Here is an 18,588-nt window from a genome sequence, read left to right as displayed (position 1 = left end):
ACTGTTTAAAAGTCCCACATCGCTAACAGAATAGACATGGAAGACATGATAAGTGGTATAAATAATGAAGCCAGCAACTAGACAAATCATACCTTTCTCGGCCTTTTGGCTAAGATCAAGTGTAGTATCTGTTCTTATCAGTTTAATATCTGATATGTGGCCCATCGTGTCACACGATATTAACTCTATTTTTAAGGGAGAAGGTCCATTAAGATAGCTTGCTATTTGGTCTTTCACGAGTCGCCCATGCGTTGCACTATTGCAAGGGCTGGCTCAACCCGCCAATTCTCAGTTTAATTTTTGGTCCCTTGACTTATAAGATTTTTTATTCAGGTCCCTTTATTAATCGATTTATACCATTCTCACATCCATGTGATTTAGTTCAAGTGAGCTATAACGAGCAACAAAGGGTTTCTCTAAAGGGAGTTTCTTGGCTGAAGGCGGGTTTGGTTCGGTTCACAGAGGAACTTTACCAGGTGGTCAAATCATTGCTGTGAAACAGTATAAGATTGCTAGCACACAAGGTGACAAAGAGTTTTGCTCTGAAGTTGAGGTCTTGAGCTGTGCACAGCATCGGAATGTTGTAATGCTCATTGGACTATGTGTGGAGGATGGGAAGAGACTGCTGGTTTATGAGTATATCTGCAATGGTTCTTTGCATTCTCATCTTTATGGTAAAACTTTCTACTTCTAGCAACATTCTTGTTTTTCTTGTTCTGAAAAGTTTCTAATAAAGGAAAGTTTTATAGGTTTGGGGAAAGAGCCGTTAGGATGGTCAGCGCGGCAAAAGATTGCGGTTGGAGCAGCTCGTGGGTTGAGATACCTTCATGAAGAGTGTAGAGTTGGTTGCATTGTTCATAGGGATATGCGTCCTAATAACATTCTCCTCACTCATGACTTTGAGCCTTTGGTAATAATAATCATCTTAACTTTTTCTGCTCTTTTGCGTGTGTGCCAAGCTTGAAGCTTTATAACAAATATATAGGTTGGAGATTTTGGACTAGCGAGATGGCAACCAGAAGGTGATAAAGGAGTGGAGACAAGAGTAATTGGAACTTTCGGGTACTGTTTATGGCATAATCATTGAGATAATCACCTTTTTGATTTACTTGTGGGACACGTTAATGAAGCTTTAAGTTCTGTTTCTTTTTCTGTAGGTACTTGGCACCTGAATATACACAAAGTGGACAGATTACAGAGAAAGCAGATGTGTACTCTTTTGGGGTTGTGTTAGTTGAGCTTATCACAGGAAGGAAAGCGATGGACATTAAGCGTCCTAAAGGTCAACAGTGTCTCACCGAATGGGTAAAAAAGTCCAAATGAACATCAAAGCTTCAGTCTGTAAAGGCTCTGATGCTTTACAAGGAAGATATATTGATGTTTGTTTTGTTTTGTTTTCAGGCAAGACCGCTGTTGCAGAAGCAAGCCATTAAAGAGCTTCTTGATCCGCGTTTAATGAATTGTTACTCTGAGCAAGAAGTTTACTGTATGGCGTTATGTGCTTACCTCTGCATTCGCCGTGACCCTAACTCAAGGCCACGAATGTCTCAGGTTTGCTGCCATATCTCATCCCTCAAAAACACTTACTAATCAAAATTTTCGAATGTTAATCTTCTTTGTCTCTCTGTCTAAGGTGTTGCGGATGTTAGAAGGAGACGTTGTCATGAGTCCAATATAGAAGCTACACAGGGAAAGGCATGGAGTTTCTAGACTATTTAGAGTTTTTACAGCTTTCTTGTTAATGAGTATTGTTTCTGTTATATGTAAAAGTTTGTTAATGAGACAAAGATTCAAGTCAAGATATGAGCCCGTTGCGTTGCAACCGGTTTTTGTTTGATGTTTTAATTTAATAAGAACAATAAAATAATAAATCATTTTATTATAGTATTATGATTGTTTTTTGCATATGTTGTTTGAGATTTATTTTATAATTAAAACATTTTCACACATAAATTCAAGTTAATATTTGTATTTTATAATAAAAAAAAAAAAATCATGGTCCATAGATGAGTTGTTAAAACTTTATACTAAGGATTAGAGAAAATACTATATATAAACATTTAAACTGAATACAATCTGAAATAAGAAATGAAAAGTAAAAACAAAATGAAAGTTAAATGCACCAATCGAATCAATGACAACATTATACATATTCTTATGTATTAATTTAATGTTTTATTAAATAAGTCTTTAAAATTTTATTTTGCTAGGATTTTTTAAAAAATAAAACATTCTATTTTATAAATCTTCTTTTTCTTTACAATTAAAAAATAAAAAAAAATATTAAATACTCTTTTACAATTTTGTTTAAAATTTTAGAAAAGGTAAATTACTGTCATATAACCTATTACAATTATCTTTTATTTAGAATTTCATAAAAAACTATATTGCTATCAAATAATTATTTTTAGTTATTAATAAATATTTTTAAAATTGCTATTTTACAATTCGTATCAATACTAATTTTACACTTCTTTTGTTAATTAAATAATTTTAGTATCATGTTCATCATCAAACACTCTCTTAAAAATAATATCAAATAAGTTTTACAATTATTTTTTGGTTAGGACTTAAAAAAATATTATACAATTTTTTTTTTGTTTAGGATTTTTTTTATGAAAAAGGAAAACAAATATTAATATTCTTTTACAGTTTTGTAGGATTTTAAAAAAAGGAAATTAATATTACATAATCTTTTACTATTATATTTTGTCTAGGATTTAAAAAAACAATTCTATCAAATAACTATTTTCAGTTAATATTAACTATATTTAAAAGTTGCAATTTTCAAAAAAAAAAAAAAATTCAATATCATTAATATTTTTACAAATTTTCTTGTAAATTGAATAATTGTTAGTATCATGTTTATCATTAAATCTTTGAAGTAAAAATTACTATTAAATAAAATTTTACAATTCTCTCTAGTCACGATTTAAAAAAAAAATTCTTAATTGGTTAAGATTAGAAAAGAATTTTCTTTTAGAAATCTCTTTTATTTAAGATTTTAGGAAAAGAAGAAGTTATTTTCACATAATGGAGGTTTACTAACACATTCACAATCTAATTTTTTAATTGACACTTATCACAATCATATCACGTGAAATATTTGAAGTTAATTTTAGTTTATAATTTTTAACACAAAATTATTAAAAAGTAAAATTAGTTAATTATAAGAAAAATAAGATTAAATTCACGTTTTTATTTTATTTAGACTTTTAAAAAGGAAATTAATTATTTTATTTCTTTAAAAATTTTATACAACTATTTTATTTTTAATAGAAAAATTCTGTTTAATTATTTATATATTTTGTCTTATACATACACACACATATTTATTATATGCACAGAAATACCCATGTACGACAATAACAACAAAATTAAAAGTTATGCTAGCATCATAAGATGTAATAAGGATAATAATAAGTAATACTTTTCATGTAAATACTATTGCTTTTCGTAAAAATAATATGTGGAAGCTTAAACCTAAATATAGATGTGAAATATTTATAGTTTTTTTTGTCATAATTGTTTAACATACAATTATCTATTAAAAAGGAAAGTTATTTGCTTATAATAAAATAACAAGAGTACTTTTACAATTTTCTTTTAATTATGCTTTTGAAAAAGTAATATTAATTATTTTAAAGTTAGTTTTTCTGCATATTAATAATCTTTTATAATTATCTATCTTTACTATCTTTTAAAACAAACATTATAATGAAAAATAATAATAACAATAATAATAATAAAAGTAATAATAATAAGACTCTTAAATAATATTTATAATTAATTTTTAAGAAAACTCGTTTTTATTATTTTAGTATATATATTTTTGATTGTGATATAGTTTAACATATATCACATTTTTAAATATATAACTACCATGTGTCACAATCATGTTAATTACCAATTTTGAAGAACCAAGCTCATATAATCTTTTATAATTATATTTTCATTAAAATTTTAGAAAATAAAAATTATATTAAATAAATTGTTTTCAAATCTATTTTTTAGGATTTTGAAAAAAGAAAATTTCTAAAAACATTACTACTAACTATTTTTAAAAAATCGTTTTTACTATTAAATAATTTTTAAAAGTAGTTTTTTTCAAAATTCGTTCTTAGTATCTTATATATATTTTTAATCTTTTATATATTTAAACACATGTCACAATATTAGAAGGAGAATTATAATCAAATAATATTTTCCAGTTATCTTTTGATTAGGATTTAAAAAAAGGAAAATTACAATTAAATAATATATATAATAAGATTTTTGATAAAATTCGTTTTTGTTAATATCTTAGTATATCTATTTTTAATTATGATATAGATTAACACATGTCACAATCTTAAATATATAATTGCTATGTGTCACGATCATGTTAATTAACAACTTTGAAAAACCAAATTTTATATAATAAGATACTAAATAAAGATAACAGCAAAAGATTATTTGATAGTTTTTAGTTCAAAATAATTTCATTTTTATAATTTTTTTTCCTTTTTACAATTATATTTTTATTTTATTTTAGAAAACGAAAATTAGTATTAAGTAAATTATTATACATATTTTCTTTTAGGAATTGTGAAAATGAAAAAAATTAGAAAAATGAAATTATTGTCAACAAAAAAACTATCAAATTATCTTTTGCTGTTATCTTTATTTAGTATTTAAAAAAATGATTTTACAAAACAAAAATTAGTATTAAGTAAATTATTATACATATTTTTTTTTCGGAATTGTAAAAAGGAAAAAAAATTAGAAAAAGAAAATTATTGTCAACTAAAAACCATCAAATAATTTTTTTCTATTATTATTTTTGTTTAGTATTTAAAAAGGAAAATTACTATTAAATAATTCTTTTGTGTTATTATCTTATTATATTTATATTATTAATTATGATAGATTTTAACACATGTCATCATCTTAAATTTTTAATTGACATGTATCATCGTCATGTTAATTAGCAACTTTGAGGAACCAAGCTTTATATAATAAAAAAGAAAATTACTATTAAATAATTTTTTTGCGTTATTATCTTATTATATTTATATTATTAATTATGATAGATTTTAACACATGTCATCATCTTAAATTTTTAATTGACATGTGTCATCGTCATGTTAATTAGCAATTTTGAGTAACCAAGCTTTATATAATAAGATAAGATTGCTGCAAAATTTATTGGAAAACTGAAGACTAGAATGGAAAAAAAAAGAAGACTAGAATGGAAAATTTGCGAAACTGGCTCTCTCTTTTATTTCGATCTGTAAAACTAATTAAATCTCGCAAAGATTTGGCTTTTAGGCTTAACGTTACTGTCGGTTACAAACCCGCTAACGTAGATAGAGTGTTACGTTTTGTCTTAAATCTCTAAAAGTCCCACATCGCTAAAGAAACAAGCATGTGAGGCATGAGGAGTAGTATAAAAGAAGAGGCACGGAGATTTGGCAAATCATACCTTTCTTGGCCTTTTGGCTAAGATCAAGTGTAGTATTTGTTCTTATCAGTTTAATATCTGATATGTGGTCCATCGGGTTACACGATATTAACTCTATTTTTTAAGGGAGAAAGTCTATTAAGATAACTTGCTATCTGGGCTTTCACGAGTCGCCCATGCGTTGCACTATTGCAAGGGCTGGCTTAACCCGCCAAGTCTCAGTTTAAATATTGGTCCCTTTATTTATAAGATTTTATATTCAGGTACCTTTATTAATCGATTTAACCATTTTCACATGTGATTTAAGTTCAAGTGAGCTATAACGAGCCGATGTGATTTTAGTGGTGAAATAAGGTCCAACATATTTTCAATATATTCACAAACCCACAAGATGATAGGTTGGATCCAATGATCCAGTATCGTTAACCACCCGAAGAATTAGGGTTAATCTCATATTCCTTCGACCACCTATTTGCTCCATACTCTTTTGTGTTTTCACGACAACCTTCCTGTCGTGTTTCAAGTAGAGAAGGCTTTATCTTTTCGTCTTTGGTTGCAGTATTTGGCAAGTGAAATTAAAAAAAAAAAGAAGCAAAGCATTGTTATGGATAGGTTAAGTCAATTGCCAGATGATTTACTCATCAAGATACTGTCCTTTGTCCCGACCAAATGTGCCGTGGCTACGAGCATTTTGTCTAAACGATGGCTGTCTCTTTGGACACTGGTGCCAGGTCTTGTCTTTGAGGATTTCTCAGAGGAGGAAAATGAAGAGATTAATGAAATCCATGTCAGAAGCCTGTCGCAGTTTGTGTCAGGGACTTTGCTATTACACAAAGCAGCTGTCCTAGAAAGGGTTCATCTCAACAGCGCGACAGAATGTAGCCCTTGGGAGATTGGTTTATGGGTTAGAATCGCAGTCGATCGCTTTGTGCGTGACTTGAAAATAAGTTTCTGTTATGATCATTGTCTTGTTAACTTGCCGAGTAGGTTGTTTAGATGCGAGACACTTGAGACTTTACAACTCCGTAGGGTGATTCTTTCGGAAGTTCCTTGTCGGTTAAGCTTTCCATCCCTCACGAAGTTGCGCCTTCTATCTGTCAAGTACTCAGACGATGGATCTTTCTCTAGGATTGTTTCAAACTGTCCCATCCTTGATGATTTAGTTGTAGAGACTTGTCACAGAGACAATGTGGCGACTTTCACTGTGAACTTGCCTTCCTTACAGAGTTTATCCGTTAGGAATACGGTGCGAGAGTCCCCACCTGATGATCATTTGTTCGTGATACATTCCCAGTCTTTGAAGCAGTTGGACATTGTGGACTACTTTGGTGAACTTAAACGAATCGGTAATCTTCCCAAACTCGTCGAGGCCAATCTTCAATCTATGTCCTACCACGCCAACGTCCTGGAGTCTTTTACCTTTGTCAGGCGTCTTTATGTATGCTTAGATGGAGAGGTAACTTGTTCTTACTAGCTTTTATATCATTACCTAGTTTTTAATAAATTGTTTTTTTAATACATTGTTTCCTTTGCTTATATTATTATGTACATGCTCAGTATCCTCGTGGTACAGTTTTGTTAGCTACGTTCATGTATAGATAGCTGGACGGATATGCTTGTGAGTGTGCTCCAACATTCTCCTAAACTACAAGCCCTCAAGCTTGTCCTGGTACGTTAATTATTCTCTAACCCCCAATTTCTCAAATCAATCATGTTTGGTTTCTCTGTGACAAAAAAAAAATCATGTTTGGTTTCTCTAGTTTAATAGTGAAATTTATTGATCGGAGGAGCATTGGATTCTTGTGGATCGTAATGTTCGTTGGATGCAACCAAGGCATGTTCCTGAATGTATGTTGTTACATCTCAAAACTTTTGAGTGGAGTGACTATGAAGGCCACAAAAGTTGAGAAAGAAGTGGCGGTTTATATTTTGAACAATGCGAAGCAGTTAGTGAGTGCAACTATCTATCCTTCCTCAGTCAGCTTCGTACGCAAACATCAGATGTTTGAGGAAGTGGAAATTGCAACCAGAAGTTTAAGAGCATGCGAGCTTACAATGGGCTGAGAACTAATCTTACCAAAGTGTTGAAAACTGTCCAATTAAGTTTGAACGTGAAATTATATCAGAAGTTGTGATAGCTTATTTTTTTCATTGCTCTGTATCTTGTGACTGAGTAGGAAGCCAAAAACAATTATAATCCACTTTGCCATGCTTTGAATTACATAAATCAGATTTTAAGAAAATAGTTTCGGCTATAACTGGTTTGTCGCCTAGGAAGCGCCAATTTTCTGCATATGCGCTTAGACCGATTTTTAGAACATTGTGAAATACTATTTCAAAAATATGGTGAAATACTATTTCGAAAATGGGTGTATTTTAAGATCAGTGAGGTGGTAATTGGCAAGTTAAATATTCGTTGTGGTTATTTTTCGCATTATTTCCCAATTATTTTACTATGTAAAATTATAACTTTTAGAGTCCAGGCTTTCGAGCCCACATTATAGATACATTAAAAAATAAAAGCAATTTATTAAGGTTTATGATCTGCGTCACCAAGTAGGGTTTTTATTTCTCCTTTTTAACTGACGATCTTGCTCATTCCAATCTCTAGACCCATGTTCGAAATCTCGCTAGGCGTGAGTCGGGCGGGCACCTTGGGCCTAGCGAGTAACTAAAAAATCGGAGATTAATCGACGATTAATTGGGGATTAGTTTTTGTAATTTTATAAATTATGTAGATATATATATATATATCATTATTGTTAAAATTTCAGTAAGTGTCGTTTAGTCCAGTGGTACTAGCTGTTCCGTTCACAAGCTGGGACCTGGGTTCAATACCTCCATCTGTAAAAGCCAATGGCTTTTTTTTTATTTTTATCCTTAATGAAAAGTAAATAACACAACTACCCTTATCTTCTACCCTAGAAAATGTCTGCAAATCTTAAAATCTCGCCGTCAAAGACTTTCTTCACGGTCTTTATCGTTTTTCTTGCTTTCTTTTCATTAAAATTAACAAAGTATGGTAGATCTAGTAAGTAACCATTGATATTTCACGTGAAAAATGAAAAAAAAAACAGATTTTTGAGAGGAACTATTTGTTTTGCCGATTACCACAAATCAGTACGGCCGAGTTGGCCGAGTTTTTGAACATGGCTCTAGAATAATTTCACCTTTTTCTTCTTGGAAAAAATTGTTTTTTAGGTAAAAAATGGTAACATATCCCATTAGCCTAATTTCTATTTTGTACCATTTTTGCCTCTAATGTCCTTTAATATTTTCGAAAATAAATCAAATAAATCAAATAAATAGTTTTACAAAGTAAAAAAAAATTGAAAAAATAGTAATTACAGATGAAATAGCCATATGGACTTTTTTTTTGATCAACTAGCCATATGAACTTAGTGGTATTTTACCTAAGTTCATATGATGATTATCAATTCAACTGCATTTTACCTCGACAATTATCCTCGAATCCGGATGGATTGAAGTTGGTCGCAGTTTATCTTTGAATGGTACCTACTGGTATCAACATAGCTAAGCTTCTAATAGTTGTTGTTTTCTGTTTTTTACTGGTGTTTTTTGCAGTATGTATTTCTGCACTCATGTAAAACCAATTTAGTCATGAATTTATATTACAATGAATGATTCAGTGTTAAAAAAAGAACTTAGTGGTATTTTTTCCAGATTTAAAAATGTTTAAATCATAACTTCAAATTATATACTACATAAAGTAGAATTGACATTCTACAAAGTAGAAAATAAAACCTATTTTTTATTGAATCTACTATGTTTAGAATACGTGATCTACGTAAATAATAGCACTCTTAAAAATATTTAAAATTCACATTCCGCGCTTAACCTATCGCTCTAAAATCTGTAGAAATCGGAATCTACAAATTACTATAATTCTAAAACATGTAGAAATCGAAATCTACATATTAATATAAATCTAAAAACTTGTAGAAAATGAGTTATACAGATTTACTGTAAATCTAAAACTTGTAGAAATCAAATCTACACATTACTATAAATATAAAAACCTATAGAAACCGAGTTCTACAGATTTATTGTATTCTACAGATAAGAATAATCAGTTTCGAAAAATCAATTTTTCAGAAAAAAAAAATCGTGGGACAGTAGGTTTAGTTTTTTTTTTTATTTGAGGATTTTTAATGTTTTCTTTTACTTTAATTATTTATTATATTTTAATATTTACAATTGTTTTGTTAATTGTAATTTCGAATCTAGAATTAAATTTAAGGGCATTATTGCCTTTTTGAAAATAATTAGCTTAATGGAACATAAAACATGTAAGATTAATCTATTAGGACATAGTTAATATTTTTTTGGTCTAAAAAACAAATGGGAGGGGGGAGGAGGGAGGGCAATGAAAGCTGCAAAATTAGGAATCCACCAAGATGTTAAATTCTCAGATAGGATCAGTCATCTACCTGACGAGTTCTCTTACTAATCCTCTCATTAGTCCCCATAACCAATGCAGTGAATACAAGCATACTTCCAAACAATGGAAATCTCTGTGGAAGTTGATATTGAGTACGTGCAAACTCTCGTCCTAAAATTAGCTCATGTAGCTTTTAAAAAAATTTAGGAGGTCAAAGCTCCAGTTCTCCAAACCCAAACCCTCAAACTGAGGGAACACTCTTCATCCGAAATACAGTGTTCCGAAAACTCGTGGTCCTGAAACTCCACAGCATCGAAGGCTATGGTTTTACAGATGAGTCCCCGGTCCCTGAAAAGTATGCACCTCACACGTGTGAGGTTCCGTGGGGAAATAGATTTCTGCAGGCTAATGTCGGATTGTCCTGTTCTTAACGATCTCTCCTTGGATAGCGTTACCACTGACAGGGCCGGCTCAAGTAAATTATTGGCCTTTGGGCAAAAAAAAATTCAAAAAAAAATTACATATACATTATGGATTTTAAAAATTTTGGGCCCCTTTTCTTAATTTTTTCTTCAAAATTGGGCCCCATTTTAACACTAACTATGCAAAAAAAAATTTGGGCCCTGGGCCCACGTTCCCCTTGCCCTTGTGCCTAAGCCGGCCCTGACCACTAACCCCCGCTATGGTTTCCATTTTGATCACCCTTGCTCTTCTTTATTCACCATATCGGTCCCTTCTCTCGAGAGATTGGAGATAAAAGATTATACTTCGGTTCGCACTTATCCTAGCAATAAGTCTAGATTCAAGATAAATGCTCCTTCTTTGAAGTACTTAGAGGTATACATCAACGGTAGCAATTTCGAGTTTTATGAGGATCTGCACAACTTGGTGGAGGCTAGTCTCCATGTTGATTATTCTCAAACTGACAAGCTTCTCAGATTTCTTACTTCTGTGGAGTTTCTTTCCATACATTTATATCCTACCAAGGTAACTCCCTCATATCTTTCACAGGACCCTAAACATTTTATAGTAAATTTTAATAAAATGTTTCTTCTTACACTTTGGGGGTTATAAGATTTATGTATAATAATTTTATAAAATTTGGAGGAAAAGAGGGATGTTACAAATTTGCTATGTCTAAAACTTGCCATGTATCTCTCTCAAGTTTTATTTAGAACACTCTTTTTGGTAATCCTTGTAATGTTTTGGCGTCCAGGTTCTGCTTCTTGCGGATACAATTTCTCAGCGGCTTCGTCATCTGAAACTATCTACTTACGGAAAAATGTCACGTAATCTGCTTCTGCATTTGCTCAAACATTGCCCTAAACTACAAGTTCTCAAGCTCCAGGAGATACATTGGAGAATAAAATGGCCTGTTTCTCCGCATACGAGGTGTAAAGCCGAAGAGTTCAAGGATCCACCACCTTTGTTCTCTAATCCGAGCTCGGTTCCTGAATGCTTGTCCTTCCATCTTAAAACTTTTGGATGGAAATGTTACAAAGGAACAGAGGAAGAGAAAGAGAAAGAAATCGTTCTTTACAAACCGCTGAGATCTCTGTATATTCAGGTGGTCGTTCCGGGGAGAAACGGCTGCTGAGGATCAAGGAGTTGGAATCTGTGCCTAAGGCTTCAACTTCATGTCAGCTTATAATGCGACTTACTGGTTGTCTTAACAGTTCCTAGAATCTTTGTTGTGAATCTCACTCAAAAACTACATTTCGATGCGAGTCTAAGGATGCAATGTTCTTATTTTGTGAAACTTAATTTTACTTTATTATTGTTGAAAGTTCTTTTCCTCGTTGGCAGAAAGAACACAGAGGAGTCTTTGGTTCTAAGAGAATATTGAGTTTTGTCTTGTGTATATTGTCTATAGTCCATACCATCAGACTGAGATAGAGAGACCTTTTCTAAATGATTTTGTAACAACACTAAAATATTATTAACAAACAAATAGAGAAGATTTAATCAACTATAGTTGCTGCAGGAGGTATTAGATACATATGACGATGGACAACTCCCTCTTTCTTCCAATTACTCTCAGGAAAAAACCTGTTTCCGAGAAGCCAAAAAGATTATCAAACTGTCTGTCTGTGATTTGACAAACAGCTAGTATTGGCTAACTCACTAACACTAAGACAGAGAGAGAGTTTTGTTTTGTCATAACTGTTTAAAAGTCCCACATCGCTAACAGAATAGACATGGAAGACATGATAAGTGGTATAAATAATGAAGCCAGCAACTAGACAAATCATACCTTTCTCGGCCTTTTGGCTAAGATCAAGTGTAGTATCTGTTCTTATCAGTTTAATATCTGATATGTGGCCCATCGGGTCACACGATATTAACTCTATTTTTTAAGGGAGAAGGTCCATTAAGATAGCTTGCTATTTGGTCTTTCACGAGTCGCCCATGCGTTGCACTATTGCAAGGGCTGGCTCAACCCGCCAATTCTCAGTTTAATTTTTGGTCCCTTGACTTATAAGATTTTTTATTCAGGTCCCTTTATTAATCGATTTATACCATTCTCACATCCATGTGATTTAGTTCAAGTGAGCTATAACGAGCAACAAAGGGTTTCTCTAAAGGGAGTTTCTTGGCTGAAGGCGGGTTTGGTTCGGTTCACAGAGGAACTTTACCAGGTGGTCAAATCATTGCTGTGAAACAGTATAAGATTGCTAGCACACAAGGTGACAAAGAGTTTTGCTCTGAAGTTGAGGTCTTGAGCTGTGCACAGCATCGGAATGTTGTAATGCTCATTGGCCTATGTGTGGAGGATGGGAAGAGACTGCTGGTTTATGAGTATATCTGCAATGGTTCTTTGCATTCTCATCTTTATGGTAAAACTTTCTACTTCTAGCAACATTCTTGTTTTTCTTGTTCTGAAAAGTTTCTAATAAAGGAAAGTTTTATAGGTTTGGGGAAAGAGCCGTTAGGATGGTCAGCGCGGCAAAAGATTGCGGTTGGAGCAGCTCGTGGGTTGAGATACCTTCATGAAGAGTGTAGAGTTGGTTGCATTGTTCATAGGGATATGCGTCCTAATAACATTCTCCTCACTCATGACTTTGAGCCTTTGGTAATAATAATCATCTTAACTTTTTCTGCTCTTTTGCGTGTGTGCCAAGCTTGAAGCTTTATAACAAATATATAGGTTGGAGATTTTGGACTAGCGAGATGGCAACCAGAAGGTGATAAAGGAGTGGAGACAAGAGTAATTGGAACTTTCGGGTACTGTTTATGGCATAATCATTGAGATAATCACCTTTTTGATTTACTTGTGGGACACGTTAATGAAGCTTTAAGTTCTGTTTCTTTTTCTGTAGGTACTTGGCACCTGAATATACACAAAGTGGACAGATTACAGAGAAAGCAGATGTGTACTCTTTTGGGGTTGTGTTAGTTGAGCTTATCACAGGAAGGAAAGCGATGGACATTAAGCGTCCTAAAGGTCAACAGTGTCTCACCGAATGGGTAAAAAAGTCCAAATGAACATCAAAGCTTCAGTCTGTAAAGGCTCTGATGCTTTACAAGGAAGATATATTGATGTTTGTTTTGTTTTGTTTTCAGGCAAGACCGCTGTTGCAGAAGCAAGCCATTAAAGAGCTTCTTGATCCGCGTTTAATGAATTGTTACTCTGAGCAAGAAGTTTACTGTATGGCGTTATGTGCTTACCTCTGCATTCGCCGTGACCCTAACTCAAGGCCACGAATGTCTCAGGTTTGCTGCCATATCTCATCCCTCAAAAACACTTACTAATCAAAATTTTCGAATGTTAATCTTCTTTGTCTCTCTGTCTAAGGTGTTGCGGATGTTAGAAGGAGACGTTGTCATGAGTCCAATATAGAAGCTACACAGGGAAAGGCATGGAGTTTCTAGACTATTTAGAGTTTTTACAGCTTTCTTGTTAATGAGTATTGTTTCTGTTATATGTAAAAGTTTGTTAATGAGACAAAGATTCAAGTCAAGTTTGTTTGTAGCTTTGTGTAGGTGATCAGTGAAGTTTGTAATTTATTATATATAAGATTGCTGCAAAACTTATTCGAAAACTGAAGACTAGAATGAAAAAAAAAAAAGACTAGAATGGAAAATCTGCGAAACTGGCTCTCTCTTTTATTTCGATCTGTAAAACTAATTAAATCTCGCAAAGATTTGGCTTTTAGGCTTAACGTTACTGTCGGTTACAAACCCGCTAATGTAGATAGAGTGTTACGTTTTGTCTTAAATCTCTAAAAGTCCCACATCGCTAAAGAAACAAGCATGTGAGGCATGAGGAGTAGTATAAAAGAAGAGGCACGGAGACTTGGCAACTCATACCTTTCTCGGCCTTTTGGCTAAGATCAAGTGTAGTATCTTTTCTTATTAGTTTAATATCTGATATGTGGTACATCGGGTCACACGATATTAACTCTATTTTTTAAAGGAGAAAGCCCATTAAGATAGCTTGCTATCTGGTCTTTCACGAGTCGTCTATGCGTTGCACTATTGCAAGGGTCGGCTCAACCCGCCAAGTCTCAGTTTAAATTTTGGTCCTTTTATTTAGAAGATTTTATATTCAGGTACCTTTATTAATCGATTTACCCATTTTCAGATGTGATTTAAGTTCAAGTGAGCTATAACGAGCCGATGTGATTTTAGTGGTGAAATAAGGTCCAACATATTTTCAATATATTCACAAGCCCACAAGATGATAGGTTGGATCCAATGATCCAGTATCGTTAACCACCCGAAGAATTAGGGTTAATCTCATATTCCTTCGACCACCTATTTGCTCCATACTCTTTTGTGTTTTCACGACAACCTTCCTGTCGTGTTTCAAGTAGAGAAGGCTTTATCTTTTCGTCTTTGGTTGCAGTATTTGGCAAGTGAAATTAAAAAAAAAAAAGAAGCAAAGCATTGTTATGGATAGGTTAAGTCAATTGCCAGATGATTTACTCATCAAGATACTGTCCTTTGTCCCGACCAAATGTGCCGTGGCTACGAGCATTTTGTCTAAACGATGGCTGTCTCTTTGGACACTGGTGCCAGGTCTTGTCTTTGAGGATTTCTCAGAGGAGGAAAATGAAGAGATTAATGAAATCCATGTCAGAAGCCTGTCGCAGTTTGTGTCAGGGACTTTGCTATTACACAAAGCAGCTGTCCTAGAAAGGGTTCATCTCAACAGCGCGACAGAATGTAGCCCTTGGGAGATTGGTTTATGGGTTAGAATCGCAGTCGATCGCTTTGTGCGTGACTTGAAAATAAGTTTCTGTTATGATCATTGTCTTGTTAACTTGCCGAGTAGGTTGTTTAGATGCGAGACACTTGAGACTTTACAACTCCGTAGGGTGATTCTTTCGGAAGTTCCTTGTCGGTTAAGCTTTCCATCCCTCACGAAGTTGCGCCTTCTATCTGTCAAGTACTCAGACGATGGATCTTTCTCTAGGATTGTTTCAAACTGTCCCATCCTTGATGATTTAGTTGTAGAGACTTGTCACAGAGACAATGTGGCGACTTTCACTGTGAACTTGCCTTCCTTACAGAGTTTATCCGTTAGGAATACGGTGCGAGAGTCCCCACCTGATGATCATTTGGTCGTGATACATTCCCAGTCTTTGAAGCAGTTGGACATTGTGGACTACTTTGGTGAACTTAAACGAATCGGTAATCTTCCCAAACTCGTCGAGGCCAATCTTCAATCTATGTCCTACCACGCCAACGTCCTGGAGTCTTTTACCTTTGTCAGGCGTCTTTATGTATGCTTAGATGGAGAGGTAACTTGTTCTTACTAGCTTTTATATCATTAGCTAGTTTTTAATAAATTGTTTTTTAATACATTGTTTCCTTTGCTTATATTATTATGTACATGCTCAGTATCCTCGTGGTACAGTTTTGTTAGCTACGTTCATGTATAGACAGCTGGACGGATATGCTTGTGAGTGTGCTCCAACATTCTCCTAAACTACAAGCCCTCAAGCTTGTCCTGGTACGTTAATTATTCTCTAACCCCCAATTTCTCAAATCAATCATGTTTGGTTTCTCTGTGACAAAAAAAAAATCATGTTTGGTTTCTCTAGTTTAATAGTGAAATTTATTGATCGGAGGAGCATTGGATTCTTGTGGATCGTAATGTTCGTTGGATGCAACCAAGGCATGTTCCTGAATGTATGTTGTTACATCTCAAAACTTTTGAGTGGAGTGACTATGAAGGCCACAAAAGTTGAGAAAGAAGTGGCGGTTTATATTTTGAACAATGCGAAGCAGTTAGTGAGTGCAACTATCTATCCTTCCTCAGTCAGCTTCGTACGCAAACATCAGATGTTTGAGGAAGTGGAAATTGCAACCAGAAGTTTAAGAGCATGCGAGCTTACAATGGGCTGAGAACTAATCTTACCAAAGTGTTGAAAACTGTCCAATTAAGTTTGAACGTGAAATTATATCAGAAGTTGTGATAGCTTATTTTTTTCATTGCTCTGTATCTTGTGACTGAGTAGGAAGCCAAAAACAATTATAATCCACTTTGCCATGCTTTGAATTACATAAATCAGATTTTAAGAAAATAGTTTCGGCTATAACTGGTTTGTCGCCTAGGAAGCGCCAATTTTCTGCATATGCGCTTAGACCGATTTTTAGAACATTGTGAAATACTATTTCAAAAATATGGTGAAATACTATTTCGAAAATGGGTGTATTTTAAGATCAGTGAGGTGGTAATTGGCAAGTTAAATATTCGTTGTGGTTATTTTTCGCATTATTTCCCAATTATTTTACTATGTAAAATTATAACTTTTAGAGTCCAGGCTTTCGAGCCCACATTATAGATACATTAAAAAATAAAAGCAATTTATTAAGGTTTATGATCTGCGTCACCAAGTAGGGTTTTTATTTCTCCTTTTTAACTGACGATCTTGCTCATTCCAATCTCTAGACCCATGTTCGAAATCTCGCTAGGCGTGAGTCGGGCGGGCACCTTGGGCCTAGCGAGTAACTAAAAAATCGGAGATTAATCGACGATTAATTGGGGATTAGTTTTTGTAATTTTATAAATTATGTAGATATAAATATATCATTATTGTTAAAATTTCAGTAAGTGTCGTTTAGTCCAGTGGTACTAGCTGTTCCGTTCACAAGCTGGGACCTGGGTTCAATACCTCCATCTGTAAAAGCCAATGGTTTTTTTTGATTTTTATCATTAATGAAAAGTAAATGACACAACTACCCTTATCTTCTACCCTAGAAAATGTCTGCAAATCTTAAAATCTCGCCGTCAAAGACTTTCTTCACGGTCTTTATCGTTTTTCTTGCTTTCTTTTCGTTTTCTTCCTTTCTTTTCATTAAAATTAACAAAGTATGGTAGATCTAGTAAGTAACCATTGATATTTCACGTGAAAAATGAAAAAAAAACAGATTTTTGAGAGGAACTATTTGTTTTGCCGATTACCACAAATCAGTACGGCCGAGTTGGCCGAGTTTTTGAACATGGCTCTAGAATAATTTCACCTTTTTCTTCTTGGAAAAAATTGTTTTTAGGTAAAAAAATGGTAACATATCCCATTAGCCTAATTTCTATTTTGTACCATTTTTGCCTCTAATGTCCTTTAATATTTTCGAAAATAAATCAAATAAATAGTTTTACAAAGTAAAAAAAAATTGAAAAAATAGTAATTACAGATGAAATAGCCATATGGACTTTTTTTTTTGATCAACTAGCCATATGAACTTAGTGATATTTTACCTAAGTTCATATGATGATTATCAATTCAACTGCATTTTACCTCGACAATTATCCTCGAATCCGGATGGATTGAAGTTGGTCGCAGTTTATCTTTGAATGGTACCTACTGGTATCAACATAGCTAAGCTTCTAATAGTTGTTGTTTTCTGTTTTTTTACTGGTGTTCTTCGCAGTATGTATTTCTGCACTCATGTAAAACCAATTTAGTCATGAACTTATATTACAATGAATGATTCAATGTTAAAAAAAGAACTTAGTGGTATTTTTTCAGATTTAAAAATGTTTAAATCATAATTTCAAATTATATACTACAGAAAGTAGAATTGACATTCTACAAAGTATAAAATAAAATCTATTTTTTTATTGAATCTACTATGTTTAGAATACGTGATCTACGTAAATAATAGTACTCTTAAAAATATTTATAAATTCACATTCCGCACTTAACCTATCGCTCTAAAATCTGTAGAAATTGGAATCTACAAATTACTATAAATCTAAAACATGTAGAAATCAAATCTACATATTAATATAAATCTAAAAACTTGTAGAAAATGAGTTATACAGATTTACTGTAAATCTAAAACTTGTAGAAATCAAATCTACACATTACTATAAATATAAAAACCTATAGAAACCGAGTTCTACAGATTTATTGTATTCTACAGATAAGAATAATCAGTTTCGAAAAATCAATTTTTCAGAAAAAAAAAATCGTGGGATAGTAGGTTTAGTTTTTTTTTATTTGAGGATTTTTAATGTTTTCTTTTACTTTAATTATTTATTATATTTTAATATTTACAATTGTTTTGTTAATTGTAATTTCGAATCTAGAATTAAATTTAAGGGCATTATTTCCTTTTTGAAAATAATTAGCTTAATGGAACATAAAGCATGTAAGATTAATCTATTAGGACATAGTTAATATTTTTTTGGTCTAAAAAACAAATGGGAGGGGGGAGGAGGGAGGGCAATGAAAGCTGCAAAATTAGGAATCCACCAAGATGTTAAATTCTCAGATAGGATCAGTCATCT

At 32.9% G+C, this 18,588-nt stretch overlaps 3 protein-coding genes, 4 non-coding genes and 1 pseudogene across 7 annotated transcripts; all 8 read left to right on the top strand.

Annotated features, from left to right (window-relative positions):
• The first annotated feature begins 88 nt into the window (after window positions 1-88).
• On the top strand, window positions 89-282 carry LOC125582776. Its single transcript, XR_007320229.1, has one exon. It is a non-coding gene; the product is annotated as a U2 spliceosomal RNA (small nuclear RNA).
• A 102-nt stretch (window positions 283-384) lies between these two features.
• LOC111203022 (inactive protein kinase SELMODRAFT_444075) lies at window positions 385-1,799 on the top strand. The gene is made up of 6 exons (XM_022696400.2): window positions 385-674; window positions 750-910; window positions 986-1,062; window positions 1,158-1,305; window positions 1,402-1,551; window positions 1,634-1,799. The coding sequence occupies exons 1-6, from the start codon at window positions 587-589 to the stop codon at window positions 1,676-1,678; spliced, it is 669 nt and encodes a 222-aa protein (XP_022552121.2). The 5' UTR covers window positions 385-586; the 3' UTR covers window positions 1,679-1,799.
• Window positions 1,800-5,229: 3,430 nt separating this feature from the next.
• Window positions 5,230-8,102, top strand: LOC125581521 (annotated as a pseudogene).
• LOC125582787 lies at window positions 5,461-5,655 on the top strand. Its single transcript, XR_007320239.1, has one exon. It is a non-coding gene; the product is annotated as a U2 spliceosomal RNA (small nuclear RNA).
• A 3,993-nt stretch (window positions 8,103-12,095) lies between the features above and the next one.
• On the top strand, window positions 12,096-12,290 carry LOC125582641. The gene has a single exon (XR_007320098.1). It is a non-coding gene; the product is annotated as a U2 spliceosomal RNA (small nuclear RNA).
• A 100-nt stretch (window positions 12,291-12,390) lies between these two features.
• LOC125581520 (inactive protein kinase SELMODRAFT_444075-like) lies at window positions 12,391-13,888 on the top strand. Its single transcript, XM_048747129.1, has 6 exons — window positions 12,391-12,682; window positions 12,758-12,918; window positions 12,994-13,070; window positions 13,166-13,313; window positions 13,410-13,559; window positions 13,642-13,888. The coding sequence occupies exons 1-6, from the start codon at window positions 12,595-12,597 to the stop codon at window positions 13,684-13,686; spliced, it is 669 nt and encodes a 222-aa protein (XP_048603086.1). The 5' UTR covers window positions 12,391-12,594; the 3' UTR covers window positions 13,687-13,888.
• A 131-nt stretch (window positions 13,889-14,019) lies between these two features.
• LOC106379833 (F-box/FBD/LRR-repeat protein At5g56420-like) lies at window positions 14,020-15,779 on the top strand. The gene is made up of 2 exons (XM_048748686.1): window positions 14,020-15,592; window positions 15,693-15,779. Exons 1-2 carry the CDS (start codon window positions 14,741-14,743, stop codon window positions 15,777-15,779), a joined length of 939 nt encoding a protein of 312 aa, XP_048604643.1. The 5' UTR covers window positions 14,020-14,740.
• On the top strand, window positions 14,153-14,347 carry LOC125582798. The gene has a single exon (XR_007320250.1). It is a non-coding gene; the product is annotated as a U2 spliceosomal RNA (small nuclear RNA).
• Window positions 15,780-18,588: the final 2,809 nt, after the last annotated feature.

The sequence above is a fragment of the Brassica napus genome, chromosome C2 (genome assembly GCF_020379485.1).
Source record: "Brassica napus cultivar Da-Ae chromosome C2, Da-Ae, whole genome shotgun sequence".
Taxonomy (NCBI): domain Eukaryota; kingdom Viridiplantae; phylum Streptophyta; class Magnoliopsida; order Brassicales; family Brassicaceae; genus Brassica; species Brassica napus.
The sequence above is the reverse complement of the archived record's forward strand: the minus strand, read 5'-3'. Positions and strand labels throughout refer to the sequence as shown.

Excerpts from the sequence above, each read along its gene's own strand:
- LOC111203022 (XM_022696400.2), top strand. The coding sequence starts at position 587 with ATGCTCATTGGACTATGTGTGGAGGATGGGAAGAGACTGCTGGTTTAT. Across the intron at positions 675-749 it reads TTTGCATTCTCATCTTTATG|GTTTGGGGAAAGAGCCGTTA; the intron begins GTAAAACTTTCT and ends AAAGTTTTATAG. Across the intron at positions 1,063-1,157 it reads AGAGTAATTGGAACTTTCGG|GTACTTGGCACCTGAATATA; the intron begins GTACTGTTTATG and ends CTTTTTCTGTAG.
- LOC125581520 (XM_048747129.1), top strand. The coding sequence starts at position 12,595 with ATGCTCATTGGCCTATGTGTGGAGGATGGGAAGAGACTGCTGGTTTAT. Across the intron at positions 13,071-13,165 it reads AGAGTAATTGGAACTTTCGG|GTACTTGGCACCTGAATATA; the intron begins GTACTGTTTATG and ends CTTTTTCTGTAG. Across the intron at positions 13,560-13,641 it reads CAAGGCCACGAATGTCTCAG|GTGTTGCGGATGTTAGAAGG; the intron begins GTTTGCTGCCAT and ends TCTCTGTCTAAG.
- LOC106379833 (XM_048748686.1), top strand. The coding sequence starts at position 14,741 with ATGGATAGGTTAAGTCAATTGCCAGATGATTTACTCATCAAGATACTG. Across the intron at positions 15,593-15,692 it reads ATGTATGCTTAGATGGAGAG|TATCCTCGTGGTACAGTTTT; the intron begins GTAACTTGTTCT and ends GTACATGCTCAG.